Genomic DNA, 16,643 nt, shown 5'->3' on the forward strand with positions numbered 1-16,643 from the left:
GCAGATCATCTGATGCTTATCTTCCATGTATAAAGCCTTCTTGGATGAGGGTCTATTAGATTTGTGATTACTTTATTTAGTCATGTAGCAAGTGTTCTGGTACCTATTATTTTACACCTACTCACATTGTATAAAAGGATATTTTTCACAATACTTCTAAGGGAGTAACATGCAATCTTGCATATGAGGCTATATGGATACATATAATAGGATGAAGTTCTGTAGGCCACCTTGATTTCAACTCACAGATAATATCAAATGCTTTAAAAATTCAGTATAAACCACTTAGATGCATTACATTTATTCATAGTCTATTTCTGAAACTAGTGGCTATTCAGTGTGCTGAAGGCAGAGAGAAGTTAATGTGTTGGTAAGCAAACTAAATTTTTATAAAGCTATTTTGAAAGTAACTCAATGCCACAGAAAGTAATATCAATTACTCCTTGCTTTTCAATTGACATTGCAAGGCTGCTCCAAATTTCTGTTCTTCAGTTTAGCATCTGCAAAGAAAAGAGAGGCACAGAGCACCTCCACGGGAGATCTCTGAGTATTGCAATCACAAGGAGTAGTTCAGAACACACCCTGAAATACTGCAGTTTTTCCCCTCAAATATTGATTAACCTTTGATGCTCTGTGACTAAAGAATTGCACATAAGTGAGAACCTGAGTGATGGAGAATAAGGGAGGGCCAGCTGGTAATCTTGGGGGTTCCTATAATCTCTATCTTGTGAGACAGCATAGTATAGTGAGAAGGGCCTGGCCTTTGGCCCCACTCTTTACCTACCAGTGTAGCCTTGGCAAGCTACAAACAGCACTGAGCTAGGCTTTCTCATTCACAAAAGGTGGTCATAATACTCAAGTTGTTTTAAAGATCAGAAAAGATAACATATATATAAATATTTAATGCTCCATAAAGGCGAGCTGTTTCATTATAATTAATGTTAATAATAAAGTAAGCTATATTTGCATTTTTCAGTAATCATAGGAAGGTCAAATCCAATGGCACACTGGGTATTCAGATTAGGCTTCATGGCAGCATGTTGGAAAAATAATGACATTCAACAAGGACACTGTGAAAATTTACTTTGTGATTAACCTACACAGAATAAATGCACTTTTTAACCTACAGTATCTGAAGACAAGGTTTTGTTTTTTTTTTTTTTCAAGATTTTATTTATTTATTTGAGAGACAGAGAAAGAGATAGGGAGAAGAGAGCAGAGCGGGGATGAGAGGGAGAAGCAGGCTCCCACTGAGCAGGGGGCCCGACGTGGGGCTCGATCCCAGGACCCTGGGATCATGACCTGAGCTGAAGGCAGTCGCTTAACCATCTGGGTTATTACCCAGGTGCCCTGTGAAGACAAGGTTTTATTTTTTTATTTTTTTAAAGATTTTATTTATTTATTTCAGACAGAGAGAGAGAGCACAAGCCGGGAGAAGGATCAGAGGGAGAAGGAGAAGCAGACTCCCCACCGAGCAGGGAGCCTGATGCGGGGCTCAATCCCAGGACCCTGGGATCATGACCAGAGCCAAAGGCAGACGCCCAACCAACTGAACCACCCAGGCGCCCCAAAGACAAGGGTGTAAATTGAAAGAAACAAACCGACAAATAAAAACTTAAATAAATAGATAAATATATTTTCCATTATCTTTAATTTTCTGTATTAATCCGGTATATTTCATTGAGTCCAAGAGATCCAGTTTTTTCTTTCCCAGCTGTAAGAAACTGGTTATATATGCTTGTTGAAAAAAAAAAAAAAAAACAGTTCGGGAGAAAAGAGTCTCTGGTTTAAATATGCAGAATATAGTAAACAAATTCAAAAGGATTCAGCTTCAGCAGAATTTCCTATTTCTATAGTCAGTTTATTTTTCTTAAAGTTAATTTCCAAATAGATTCTTTTGAAGTATGCTGCATAATTTTTCTTAATAGTTGGAAAAGTACCTTTGGACTCTAAGTGAAGCAATTTCTAGAGAAAACTTTACATGATCCAAACCTGAAGCTAAAGCCCTAAGTACATATACAGTAATGTACCCAATATTCCCAGGATATATGTAAACAGGGAGAGCCACATAGTAAATGGTATTGGGTTTTGGTAATAGTATAATCCACTCTCATTAGGCATCTCCCTCTTGTGCATTAATATATGACATCATACTCTCATATAACATTTCATAACGGAGTGAAATAAGAAGCTCCTCCAGATTGCAACTGTAAGATAATCAGATTCTGTAGTGCTCATTATAACTGCAATTATGTAACAAAACTCTCCAAATATAGTTGTTATTGCAGTTATTAATCATTCTGGTTTTGTTTCAAGTACTTGTTTTATAGCCTGCTGGACAGACTCCATTATTCGCAAGCCGAATGTTGAAAGTCAAACTGTGCATGTGAATCTGCTGTTCTAACAGCATTTCAACATAATTTACCCTTTCAGTTTGTATTTGTGAATACAAAAAAAAAATGGAGAAATAAAGCTAGTGTCAATAGAGTCACTGACCTTTGCAGTAAACAGAAGATAGTCCTTAGTGGAAAACAATGTGGCAAATAAGAAACCTATTTTCTAGAACTAGAAATAGTGCCGCTTAAGAAGTTAGTCTCAGAATACTAATCAGTTCTTATGGGAAAAGGTGGGGGGTGGGACTCTGAAAGAATATGTATATTTGATAAGGAAAAAAATTATAAAAGGGCCAGCCAAATGTGCATTTTTAAAGGTTCAAAACACCAACATCATGGATAGAATGCATTCCTAAACATATTATGCATAAAACCATATATTCTGATTAATTTAACTACAAAATGCCAACTAAAAGACAGCAGATTTATTATACAGAACAAACACCATCTGCAATACCTGAAACCAGTGCTATAGATATATTTCTAGGAAAAAAATACACCTGGAAAATTCTCAAGCCTAGATTCTGAGATGCCAAGTATTAAGTAAAATAGGATTCCAAACAGACCCAAGGAAAATGACTCCATAATTATTTAAATGTTAACACCTAGAGAGCCCAGGAAAATAAATATAATAATACACTGACGTGGCTTACAAAATGTGTATCACCAATTTCACATAGTCCATGATTTCTTCAATTTGGCTACATACATTGGGCCCCAGGCTTTGCCCTTATCTGGAATTACCAAAAGTCCACATTCCTGGCCAGTGGGAGCAAATGTGAAGTCTTGGGAGCAAGTCCTTGCCATTTCCTTAATGTCCACAGGCATGATGTTCGTGTAGGAGTTTAAAATTTCACTGATGACATCTTGATTTTCTGCCTTGGAAAGTGTGCATGTAGAGTACACAAGTAACCCTCCAGGGCGTAAGGCCTTAATTGCAGACCTGTGTGTAATCAGGAAAATGGAGAAGTTTGGTTAGATGCAGGAAAAGGAAACTATGAGGGCAGAGGGCAAGGAAACTTATACTTGAAACTAACTTACTGTGACTTAGGCTGCAATAACTCTGGATGTTTTCTAGCCTTACAACTATTTCTTTCTAATGTGTCCCTGGATGACTCAAAAAATGATAATCAGATCAATCAACATGGGAAAAACAAAGAATATGTTTGGCTGGTTCTTTGTTTTGTTTTTTAAGGATAGGAGGATGGGGGTAGAACATGATTAATGGGTTTGTCTTTGAATATACTGAGTGGTACTGAGTTGGTGGGAAGAAAACATCTGAACTTCAGGAAAGGAGTTAAGGTTCAGTGACAGCTCAAGTCATGGGAGTAAATAGGATTTCCCCAGAAAAGAGCAAGAAAATAAGTGGACTAAAGACAGACACTAAGAGAATACCTTTATTTAAAGGGAGACAAAACTCAGAAAGGAAATAACAAAGGCTTCACCCGATGAAAGTGCAGCTTTGGGAAAAGATGGAAAGAAAGGTGTTTTTTGTCTGTTTTGGCTTGGTTTTTTGTTTTTTTTTAGGGGAAGACTTGAACATATGTATAAATGTAGATCCAGGGTGCCTGGGTGGCTCAGTTGGTTAAGCGACTGCTTTCGCCTCAGGTCATGATCCTGGAGTCCCGGGATCGAGTCCCACATCGGGCTCTCTGCTTGGCAGGGAGCCTGCTTCTCCCTCTGACCCTCCCCCCTCTCATGTGCTCTCTCTCTCTCATTCTCTCTGTCTCAATAAATAAATAAAATCTTTAAAAATAAATAAATAAATGCAGATCCAGCAGAAGAACAGACCTAGGGCGTCAGACAGCTAATGGAGGAGTTAGCTTCAGAAAAGATGGGGTCCCAGCACTTCATCTGAAACAACATGGGAGCGTGAACAGGGAACCAGGATGTTTTAAGATAAACAGAAGTTCATGATAGAAAGCAAGCCTTGATAATAATAGTGGAGTGGGAGATAAGGTAATCAATGAGAGAGAAAATAGAGAAGTTTTAGTCCTGCTGCTGTGGTGATAACCCCTGAGCAATTATTACTCGAGGTTTTTTCTGTTGTTGTTGTTGTTAAGAATCCATGTTCTAAAACCTCTACCGGATTTAAGTATACAGAGAGCCCCATGTCTCACATCTGTATTTTAACAACCTAGACTACATGCCAATAATGGAGATTTATAATGAAGATACACATCATCAAAGTAAGTTCAAATTCTATTCCCTAAGTCCAATTATTAAAGGATTAAAGAATCCTAATTCAAGACAACAAACTGATAACAAAGTTTTGTTTCCTCAAACATCCTTAGACACCCTGAAACATAAGGTGAAAAATATATACATATATTTTCAAGTACTAAAACTGAAAACAATAAAGTAAATAGGACAGAATTATTAACTAATAACAGATTTCAACACATTTCTGAAAGATGATATGCAGACAGAGGAGTAGCAGCAGATCAAGAGAGTGGAGAGAGCCTCTCATGGTGAGGACAACAGCCACAGAGGGCATAATTTGGGGAAATACAGAGAAGTTTGGGAACTGGAAATGTCAGATATAATGTGATGGGAGTGAAAACAAGGATATTAATTCAGAGCATATATAAGAAACCATGGATTCCATACTCCCATATATGGCAGGTCAGGCAGCCAGGTAAAAAGTTTGGAAGGTTTTTATCTAAGAAAGTTGAATAAATTATTTGGGGAGACCTAGGTCAGCCACTGTCAGTATTTGCCCCCCAAAACCAATGACCTCCACATTCTACCTTGAAGGGAGCCTCCAGAGTAATTACCAGCTCATCATAAAGTGACATCACTAGGCAAAAAATCCCACCCCTAAAATAAACCTATTTTTTATTGTCCCATTAAATAAAAATGTACAACCAAGGATTGCCAGATAATTTTGGGCGAGAAATGCTTAAGCAAAGTGTAAGAGTAAGAACAAAATAAACAAAAAAATGGCCTAGGAAGAAAACAGAAAATTCAGAAAACAAGAGACATAATTAAATGCAAAAAGATCAGCAAAGATATAGCACCCATAAAACAATAACAGAATGCCAAGAAAAGGGCTCAAAGGAGTTAAATATATGTTTAACAAAATAAATAATATTCTGTAGAAGTTTAGAAGTTAAGGTTGAAGAAATCATCCAAAAAAGTAGAACAACATACTGACTAAAAATGAGACAAGTAAGATCAGTCAAGTAGGTCCAAATTTCAATTAACAGGAATACTGGAAAGGTAATATAGAGAACTGGAAGTGGGGGGACACTAAATCAGTGAAATAATAAGAGAATTTTCCAGGGATAAAAGGAGTGTTCAAGATGAAAGAACTCATGAAGAGGCTAGAACATTATTTATTATTTATTGAGCATCTATTATGTTGCTGGGCATTGTTCTAAATGTTAGGCATATACTAAAATAGAACAACAACAACAAACTCCTTGCCTTCATGAAGCTAACATTCTGGCTGGGGGAGACAGAATTTAAAAAATAATAATAATATTGACAGTAAGTTTGTCATGAGCTAAATTGTGTCCCCCTCTCCCACAAACTCATTTGCTGAAGTCCTAACCCCCAGTATTCCAGAATCTGATGGTATTTGGAAAATAGGATCTTTAAAGAGGTAATTAAGTTAAAATGACGTAGGCCCTACTCTAATATAACTGGTGTCTTTATAAGAAAAGGAAATTTGGACCCAGAGTTACAGAGGGAAGACCACATGAAGACACAGGAAATGATAGATATCTACCAGCCAACCAGAAAGGCCTGAAGAAAACAACCCTGGGGACCTTGGTCTCAGACTTCTAACCTCCAGAACTGTGAGAAAATAAACTTCTGTGATTTAAGCCACTCAGTCTGTGGTAATTTATGGTAGTCATAGAAAGCTAATACTAAGTATATACACACCAAAGGACAATGTGTGTGTATGTAAACACATACATATACACACATAAATACACACACACACGTATGTATGTTTCGGTATTTTTTCCTCACCAGACAATCCTCCCTGCAATTCTCTGAAAACACTGACTGCATGTCCAACAATTTAACTCAATTCTGACACTATTCACCTGGAGTTAGTGTCAGATCCCACAGGTTAAGGGCTAAGTCCTACAAGGCTGCCCTTCAGATGCCAATTGGAAATCTACACCTCTGGTACTTCTGACTGACCTGCCATAAATTAAGGGTTCCCACAACCCCCGTCCTTGGGTTCAACAATTTGCTAGAATGGCTCTGAGAACTCAGGAAAAGAATTTACTTATTAGATTACTGATTTATTATAAAAAGATACAATTCAGGAATAGCCAGATGGAATGCATAAAACAAAGTATGGGAAAAGGGGTGCAGACTTGCTGTGCCCTTTCCAGGCATGCCACCCTCCCAGCACCTCCTCACCAACCTGGAAGCCCTCCAAATCCCTTCAGTTAGGGTTTTTTATGGAGGCTTCATTAAGTAGGCATAACTGATTAAAACATTAGCCATTGGTAATTTAACTCAATCTCTCTGAAGGGGGAGGCACAGGGGAGGGGTGCTGAAAGTTCCAACACTGTAATCACAAGGTTGACATCCTTAGAGGCTTTCCAAAAGCCACCTCATTAAAATATACTAAGGTGTGGCTGAGAAATAACAAACGTTGCTCCTTTCATATTAACAAAAAGCAAATATTGTAACAAAAGATGGTCCTATCTCTCTTATCGTTTAAGAAATTACAAGGGTTTTAGGAGCTCTGGCCTGGATGCAGTAACAAAGACCAAATATATCTTTACAACATCACAGTTTGCATATATATTTTTTTTTACTTAGTAATAGGTTTATAAAGAAAATTAAATCACAATAACAGGATTAGAAGAGCTTAGATGGTGGGGGCAGGGAGGTGGATTACAATTTTACATGGGGTAGTTAGAAAAGGATGACATTTCAGGAAGCGGCATTTGAACAAAGACCTGAGGAGGTAAGGAAGTGGCCATGCAGATATCTGAGGAAAGAGCATTCCACCAAAAGGAATGGCCAATGCAACGACCCTGAGGCATGTTCAAGGAAAGAGGAGCCAGTGTGGCTGGAGCAAGGTGAGCAAGGGGGTGGCAGAATGGGATGAGATCAGAGAGTTAAGAGGAGGGGGTGTAGAAGGTCTTATATTAACACTGTAAGCACTTCAATCTTATAATGAATGAAAAACATCCATACTTAGATGATTATTAAACTTTACAACTTCAAGAACAAAAGATGCTAAAAGCCTTCAGAAAGAAAAATGGGTCACCAATAAGGCTCCAGGAAACAGACTGGCATCAATGGCATAGCTCACTTGAAATCCTGGAAAAAAGCAATTTAAAGTGGATGCTATTTACTGCCAAACTGTCAAATAAATATATAGGAGAAATACAGAAACGTTCAGATATCTGATGACTCAGAAATGTTACCTCTAGCAAAATGAGGAGGTAAATCAAGAAAGGGGAGAAACGTGATACTGAATGTAGTAAATGTAACATAGGAAAGCAGTGGAGGGAGTGAAATCTCAGAATGATAATTACTCAGAAGCCCCAGAGGGTAACTAGTCCAGATTAGAATGAGAGGGAGATCTTTAGAAGGAAGTGAGAAGGGATAGAATAGATGAAATGACTGAAAAGTGAGAAAATCTTGAAGATTTGGTATATGTAACTGGGCTGGGGTTGGGGGGAGGGAGAAAAAGAGGAGAGAGAGAGATTTTCCCATCAAATTTGACTGTAGGAACATTTTCCTTTCAGCACTCTATCATAACACTGAACCAAAAGAAAAGGAAATGCAATTCTAAGGTATCTGCCGTGAACAATATTTACAGAATTAAATATATACTGATTATTAGTCTTCAATGTTCAGAATCATTCCATAGACTGATCTTAGTAATGCTTCAGAACAGATCTGTACATCTCAGAGAGAATACTGTGGACTGGACAGTAAAGGTGCAGTTATAAGCCCCCGGGAAGTGGGGAGGGAGAAATGGAAGACAGGGTGGGACTGCAAATATTCTTATATCACAAAAAGAGAAACCAAGAGACAGTGGCCTCATTATTTCAAAAAAGAATAAAGTTGGAAGTGTGTTCAGAGACCCATTCCACTACTAACAGAATAAGAAGTGTAAATCTAAGCGTGTAGTGCTGTTTCTGAACTGAATGAGTGAGAAACTGAGAACAGGGTAAGAACTCAGGGTGCAGAGTGGGGTGAGGAGGTAAGGGTGGCACAGGTGAGAGAAACCCTAGCAAGAAGTCAGCAGTCAATGTCTAAAGTTGATAAATTAAAAAATGAAAGATAAACATACTAGTTGGAAGTTTGGGAGCAACATGCAGAATAGGTAAAGAACAGAAGTCATTAGAAGTGGTTGCCTATGAGGAATAGGACTAGGGAAAGAGTGGGGAGTGGTAGGAGTAAATCTCTTCTAAGTAAAAGTTTTTTTATTTTCAATTTTTACCCATATGATGTATTTCTATGGTAACACAAATTAAAGGGGGGCTATGACAGTAGGATAAATATGAAAAATGTTCCCAGAGATGTCAGTTAATTTTTGTTTTTGTTTTTTTTTTACTCTTAAGGGATTAACTCTCTAGAAAACTTATTCCCTGAGGTTCCAGATAACAAAAATTTTATGGTATTCAGAATTTCTAGTCTTCTCATGCATTCATTTATTGTAAAAAATATTTGGGGAAGTGCCTACCACTGAAGGCCGACTTAACCTTTAGTGTTTGTTGGCAGTCTCTAAAAAAATTTTTATATGTATCTTACTTTTCACTGTCCTCTAAATATTCCCCCACAAAAACAAAAAAAGGCTCCTATCTAGACACCAGAGATCTGAACCATTCATAGGTTCACATTTGTGAATAGCCTGTGGTAGGAAGAATAATGACCCCCCAAATTGGCCATATCCTGATCCCCAGTACTTTTAACATGTTACATTACATGGCAGAAGGGTATCTGAAGATGTGATTAAATTAAGGAACTTGAGATAGGAACACTAAATTGGATTGTCTGAGTATGCCCAATGTAATCCCAAAGATCCTTACAAATCGAAAAGGGAGGCAGGAGAGTCAGAGAAAGAGGTGATGACTGAAGCTAAGGCAGGAGTGACAGGATTGCTGGCCAAAGACTAAAGCCAAGGAATGTGAGCTGCTTCCGGAAACTGGTGAAGGTAAGGCAATTCTTCATCTTAGTCCCTCGCTATAACAAAAAATAGTCCCTTGCTATAACAAAAATACCATAGACTGGGTGGCTTAAACAATAAACATTTATTTCGGGGCGCCTGGGTGGCTCAGTTGGTTAGGCGACTGCCTTCGGCTCAGGTCATGATCCTGGAGTCCCTGGATCGAGTCCCGCATCGGGCTCCCTGCTTGGCAGGGAGTCTGCTTCTCCCTCTGACCCTCCTCCCTCTCATGCTCTCTGTCTCTCATTCTCTCTGTCTCAAATAAATAAATAAAATCTTAAAAAAATAAATAAATAAACATTTATTTCTCACAGTTCTGAAGGCTGGAAAGTCCAAGATCAAAGTACCAGCAGGTTTGGTGTCTGGTGAGGACCTGCTTCCTGGTGCAGATGGCCCTTGTGTCCCCACAGGGCAGAAGGAGTCGGAGAGGTCTCTGGGGTCTCTTTCATAAGGGCACTAATCCCATTCATGAGGGCTCCACCCTCATAACCTAATCACCCCCTAAGCCCTACCACCTAAAACCATCGCCTTTGCGATTAGGATTTTAACATATAAATTTTGGGAGGATACAAACATTCAGTCTATAGCACCCACCTAGAGCATCTAGAAGGAATTGCAGCTCTGCAGGACCTTGATTTTGAACTTAGAACCTCCAGAAGTGTAAGATAATAAACCTGTGCTACTTTAAGCCACTAACTTTGTTGTAATTTGTTATAGCAGCAATAGGAAATTAATACACACCTGCTAATGGCTTTTTTGTTTTATATACAGCTAACATACTAAGGCATCAGAAGATTTTGCTGAAATTGTGTAAGTTACAACTACACTCATTTTGGATTATTTTCTGACTGTAGCAATGGGTTTAAGATTTCCTTTAAAAAACTTAGATTACTAAGGAGGGGATGTACACAGTTTGAATACAGTTTTTTTAAACCTCCGCTAAAAGGACTTATTTTGCTCCTACTTCCACAATTAGCAAAGCCAATACCTAATCAAATAAGTATGATTCTTTCTTATTACAGTTATACAAAAGTACACAGAAGCCTTATCATTTACAAACAATATGTTCCTGGCTTGATGGAAATTTAAATTAATTTCTACAATGTTGGCTAATTCTCCTGGTTTGTTTTCATTCCAACATTCATAATTTATGTTTCTAAAATTAGATTGGTATAACTTAACTGGTCACATTAATTTCTAAACAAGAAAATTGTGTGTGGCAACACAAAGGCTTTTTTACAAACTGGGTTAATCTCAACACCCTAGTGCAAAATGTTAGGGATTTCTGTCGAATGGTTGTTTTGCTGCTGATGATTGTTGTTTAAACACCATTTTTTGTCCTTTTGCTTATAGTAGTTATAGATTTCATAAATACTGTAATTTTGTATTCACAGATCAAGGAAAACAGGCATGTGAAGAAAACTCACTCCCGGGGTTCAAACAGCTGAGAATTATTAGAAAGTATAAAGATATCTTTATAATTAGCATTTATCAATACATGTAAGGGTTTCTTCACTTTTGATACATAAGTGGCAATAGGTACTTAATTTTAGTTAAGGCTACAGAGTATTTAACAACTCTATAGATTGGTCAATGATTTAAAAACCAATACTTCTGGTATTGGCATTCCAATAAATTAAAAGATAATTTAGTGTTTTACAATATACTAAGTGATAACACATTTCTAAAATATAAGTACGTAAACATGCACTACTTTGCCTACTACAGTGGTGTCTAGAATAAATCATCTACTTCCATAATTCAGCATACTTTGAAACATCCCGTAAGAACCAAGTAATTATTATTTCATCCACATCATAAAAAGACTATATATATATATATATATATATATATATATATATATATTTAGAATAGTTAGGAGGGTGTGAGAAGGGTGTGATGCTTCAGGACAGAAATAATTACAATCAGAATAGAAGAAAGATATTGCTTAGTAGGTCTAACAAGCCCAGTAAGAAACTTAAAATTCTGGAAAGGGGAAAAAAAACATTTAGAAGTCAGAGAAACTTGAATAATACAAGTAAAGTGGCAAAGTTGTGGTCATGACCATATAAAAATATAAGTCAGGATTAGAGAAGAAAAATAAGACATGTTGGATCTGAGGTCTGGTAGAAGACAAAAAAGGTTCTCTCTACACTTACGTAAATTTCTGTACCATGCAAACTTTTTTTTTTTAAATAATAGGAAAGAAAACTAAACAACTAGGCAACATCCATTTTGGCATAATGGTATCCCTCTGCTAACTTTCTCCAAATGAGCTGTGGCCCCTTGGCTTCTCAATGACTATAAATTTCATCATTTAACAAGAACCTGAATAATAGGATATTTTTCACTACGCCATATCACTAACTACACTACATGAAATTACAACAAACCAAGCTGTATTAATGGCATTATTTACCACTGAATTATAACAGATGCTAGAGAGATGGTCAGCAGAGCTTTCTAATCATACTTGCCAGCAGCAGGCAGAAAAAGATGTCATGACTAACTACAACAGATGGAGCAAAAGTATTATTTTGATCAGATTAGGTGGAAGGCTAACCTAATACTTTAAATTGAAATAGAAACTAGTAGACATTATCTTGTTTTATACATTATTGAATATACAATGCCTTACTATAATGCAGAACCAGGGGAAGTACTTCAAAAGGAAGCAATTTGCCACATAATACAATCCCTCTATCATTAACTGAAACATACATTCTCCTCAGAAACCCCCTACCTAAGTCGTGATCAGGCTTAACCCTACTTTAAAACTGAAATAAGATTCTATCTCACAACACCGCTGTAGTTTGAAATAAAGCTGGTGTTGATTAATAGTACAGCATAAAATAAAATGGGAAATGCTTTTACCTCAAGTATTCCTAACAGAAAAAGAATGATGACTTTCTTTGCCACAGAACTTATGCTAGATAGCCTGTTGCTTTATGGCAGATATTGGCTATACAAATTTTTCCAAATCTTTGGTTGTCTTTCAGCATATTATGGAATAGGATTAGATGCATTTTGTGCTTGAACCACCTCTTAATGAAGCAGCTAAAAACAAAATAAAACATATTCTTAAAAAAAGAAACCATTAAATAGAATAAAATGTTAAATTAAATTTTCCTGTTTACAAACAGAAAACCTTAGTTGATTTCTGGCAATTCAGAGTAGTAGCTCTGAATGATAGGTCTACTGATCTAACTGAGATCTGAATGAGAGGTCTACTACCTTTTTTTTTTTTTTTAAAGATTTTATTTATTTGACAGAGAGAGACACAGCGAGAGAGGGAACACAAGCAGGGGGAGTGGGAGAGGGAGAAGCAGGCTTCCCGCGGAGCAGGGAGCCCAATGTGGGGCTCGATCCCAGGACCCTCAGATCATGACCTGAGCCGAAGGCAGACGCTTAACGACTGAGCCACCCAGGCGCCTCTCCACTACCTCTTATATTCCTTTGTGAAATCCAAAAGCTCTGCAACCTACAGTTTTTTTTCTTAAGTTTATGGCAGACTCATTTGGCCTCAAAATCTGACCTAAACTCATGTGAGGCTATTTATGGTCAAGACTTAGCCCATGTGATATAACTATTCAGAGGTTTTGTTGAAAACATATTAATGTTTGATGACAGGGTGCTGCCTTGGACCCTACTGGGGGAAGTGAGTAACATCTTCTACCAAATATCTACCAGATTACTTTTTAAAATCCAAACAAATCAGAATTCTGAAACATATCTGGCCTCAAACATTTTGAGTAAGATTTTGGATGGTATTTTAGATGCAAATGAGTTACAATGCAAAGCTACATAAAATATAGTCTGTCTTATTATCTACATGGTAAACTAGCCATATAGTTAACTGATGAGAGCTAAATTTAATTACTTTTAAAAGTAAACCATTTAAATCTTAACTTTAAAAAGCACCAGATAGGTAAATCTGCAATCTATATGCAGGAGTCCGTCAGTGTTTTCCTATTCTAATACAGAGTAAGCAAAAAAACTGGATTGTTTTGTGTTCTCTCAATACACCAAGGATTCCTCCTTCCCCCCAAAAAGTGTTTTGATTTGTATATATATTTTGTTTATTTATTTTGTATTTTTTAAAGAACACTTTGTACAATCAATAAGAAAGCCCTTTTTTTCAGGAGTTTATTTTGTCATTTTGTTCAGCTTTTCCTTTAATTCCTCCACTGCTGAAAGATCTGCTCAAAGAAAAACACAGAATTAAGCCCTAAGAGCCATTTAAGGTACTGGCTTAGAAATACGATGAGAAGATGCTGGCATTCCCAGCACAAGAAGGGAGACCACCTTTACATTTCCAGCTTGGTCCACATAGTTTTCCAACTCTCAAGAAGTAAAGTATAATGGTTGAGGGGAAAAAAAAATGATTACCTGACCTTAATACTTTGAAGAAAAAAGTATTATTACCTTCATGAAAACAAGTTCAATGACCTTAAAAAACTAAAAAAAGAAAAAGAAAAAAAGACCCCAAAACAAAAAACAAACTAAAACATCTTGGAACCCTGGCAGCTATCAAGGTTCCAAAGTAAAGGTATTTCAAACTTAACCAAAAGTGAAAACATGATGCAGGGTGTCCTGTTGTTCCTAAGGTAAAATCTCTGAATCTCAGAAAATGTTATTTAAATATTTAGCTACTAAAACAACCTAAGACATTTTTAAAATATAAATTCCATTTTCCTGGGCTATTCTTCTGTTCCTTGATTAGAAATCTGGCATTCTGTTGGGAGGGTCAGTGTTAATTAGATCACTAAATTTAACTGTTTTCTGCATTTAAAAAGACTGAAGCAAACTGCAGAAGAAAACAATCAGCACAGCAATAGTGCCATCTTTTGACCAAAACAGAAAGTGATTCTTTTCCCCTTTAATTCCCCATGATTTACTATCAGGAGATAAACAACATCTTTTTATGTCTTCCTTGTAACATGTTTGAAGTTACAGTCACCATCCCTCCTACAACAATTTCTGGTGTAGAAGTAAAGCAATCACAGATGTCTGTACTTCTGAAAAATTAAGATTTCAGCTAAACATTATTAATGATTAATGTATTTATTCTTCATCTTTCCTCAAGTCCCTTCTATCAACATTAAAGCATTAAGGCAATAGCTACCTTTTCTTCAGATGTAAATATGGGGAAGCAATCAAGCAAAATAGACTTAAAGATTTCTTTATTGCCACAATATTCTCAATCTTGTTGCCTTCATCTTAGAAACGCTAGTATTAAACATTTTTTTTTTTTAAACCAAGTAAGACTGTAGTAACTTCAAAAATTTTAAAGGGGCATAGGAGCATCAATCCTGCAATTGGTCCCTTGTAACCATTTAATATTCAATTAGCATTTCAGAGGTTCTATATAAGGCTACTTTATAAGGTTACTTTCAACTTACACAGAAAAGAAAAACATTTATATAATTAATATGAAAGATGTATGGAAACTACTGGCAGTCTCTGTATCTTACTACTCAAATGACAAACTAAATCCCAAACTGAAAAGGTTAAATGCTTCCAGAGGACATTGCACACACAGCACATGTTCCTCCAGGAAGAAATTTTTCCTTTTTCTTTCGAATAAAATAGAAGATTCCTGTATCAACAGGAATATGGATTTGGTCCAGGAATCAAATGAGATGTGATTCCTATATGATTCCCTATATTAGCCAAGTGAAGGACAAGCAATCAGTCTGATTAGTCATGTTACCTTATGTTTATTTTGTACTTAAAGAGCACCTCACACATGGAGTCTTAATAAAACCTTATGAGGGGGCGCCTGGGTGGCTCAGTTGGTTGAGCGGCTACCTTCGGCTCAGGTCATGACCCCGGGGTCCTGGGATCGAGCCCCACATCGGGCTCCCTGCTCAGTGGGGAGCCTGCTTCTCCCTCTCCCTCTGCCTCCCCCTGGCTTGTGTTGGTGCTCTCTCTCTCAAATAAATAAAATCTTTAAAAAAAAAACAAAAAAAAAAACCTTATGAGGTGCACCGGGTAAATAGTCTGACCCAATTTATCAAATGGAGGGTCACAAAGACTCAGTGACTTACTCAAAGTTACACAGCTAAATAATGCAGCACAAAGACTGCCACCCTAACCTAATACCAGGAAAAGGACTGCAAGCTTTACCACTGCTACATACCCTGAAGCAAATGTTACCACTGCTAAAATAAGTATGGAATCTAGGGCAATAAAACGGAGGATGCCACATTTTATCATCCCAACTGTCCCAAATACTCACTGAAGGTAAGGGGTAACTATATACTTCCAGGCATTTTTAACATAAAGAAACTAAGAATTAATAGGTCTGACCCTATGACCTGAGAATCTTGGCTACCTGCTCCTTTTATAGAACATAAAACCTTCACCTCTTCAGGTGATACAGCACAGAATTTATGATGAGGTAAATCAAAGCAAATACCTCATGTTGAGACATAATTTGAACCTCTTCATCACAGAATGACATCTAGTTTTGAAGAATTTTAACAAACTACACTCGACTGTTAGAACCTCTAAGTGAGAACCTCCATTAAAATTCCAAATAATTTGGGGTAATTCAGTAATTATTCCAAATTCCAAATCATCTGGCAATTCGTTTAACCAAATTTTGTTTCCATAACTTTAAATAAAAAATACGTTTTCCTCAGAAGCTTGTTGATAAAATGAGTACAAAACCAGCCTAAAAGGTTCATTTTCAGCCTTCATCTAACTATACTATTTGATTCTGTCATTCATCCTCAACCTCAAGAAACGTTCTCCCACTGCGGCTTCCTGGACACGACTCTTCCTTTGCTCACACCTCCTTCTCTGAAGTTCCCTTTTAGCCTCCTTAACCACCTTTCCTCTTCTTTCTATCCATTAAATATCAGTCTTCCCGAGAATTTTGTCCTTAGGTTATTTTTTTTAAGATTTTATTTTTAAGTAATCTCTCCACCCAACATGGAGCTCAAACCTACAACTCTGAGATCAAGAGTCATATGCTCTACAGACTGAACCAGCCAGGTGCCCCTCCTTGGTTTATTTTTTTTCCCAAAGTTGGGTGTTTTACATGTTATCTCATTCAATCTTTCAATTAAGTTTTTAGACATTAGTTA

At 37.0% G+C, this 16,643-nt stretch overlaps 1 protein-coding gene across 5 annotated transcripts in view; it reads right to left on the bottom strand.

Annotated features, from left to right (window-relative positions):
• Positions 1-1,615: 1,615 nt before the first annotated feature.
• The window catches only part of NSUN3 (NOP2/Sun RNA methyltransferase 3), a 54,469-nt gene continuing 39,441 nt past the window's right edge, over positions 1,616-16,643 (bottom strand). The window contains exon 6 of one of the 5 annotated variants that reach the window (XM_081798394.1): positions 1,616-3,336. In XM_081798394.1, the coding sequence (XP_081654520.1) occupies positions 3,066-3,336 (271 nt within the window). In that variant the 3' untranslated portion in view covers positions 1,616-3,065. Of the gene's footprint in view, positions 3,337-11,173; positions 12,607-16,643 lie in introns of those variants that run through there. The other 4 variants (XM_081798405.1, XR_014138628.1, XR_014138627.1 and 1 more) reach the window with 4 other exon arrangements.

The sequence above is a fragment of the Leptonychotes weddellii genome, chromosome 1 (genome assembly GCF_054177405.1).
Source record: "Leptonychotes weddellii isolate Sample4059 chromosome 1, ASM5417740v2, whole genome shotgun sequence".
Classification (NCBI taxonomy): Eukaryota; Metazoa; Chordata; class Mammalia; order Carnivora; family Phocidae; genus Leptonychotes; species Leptonychotes weddellii.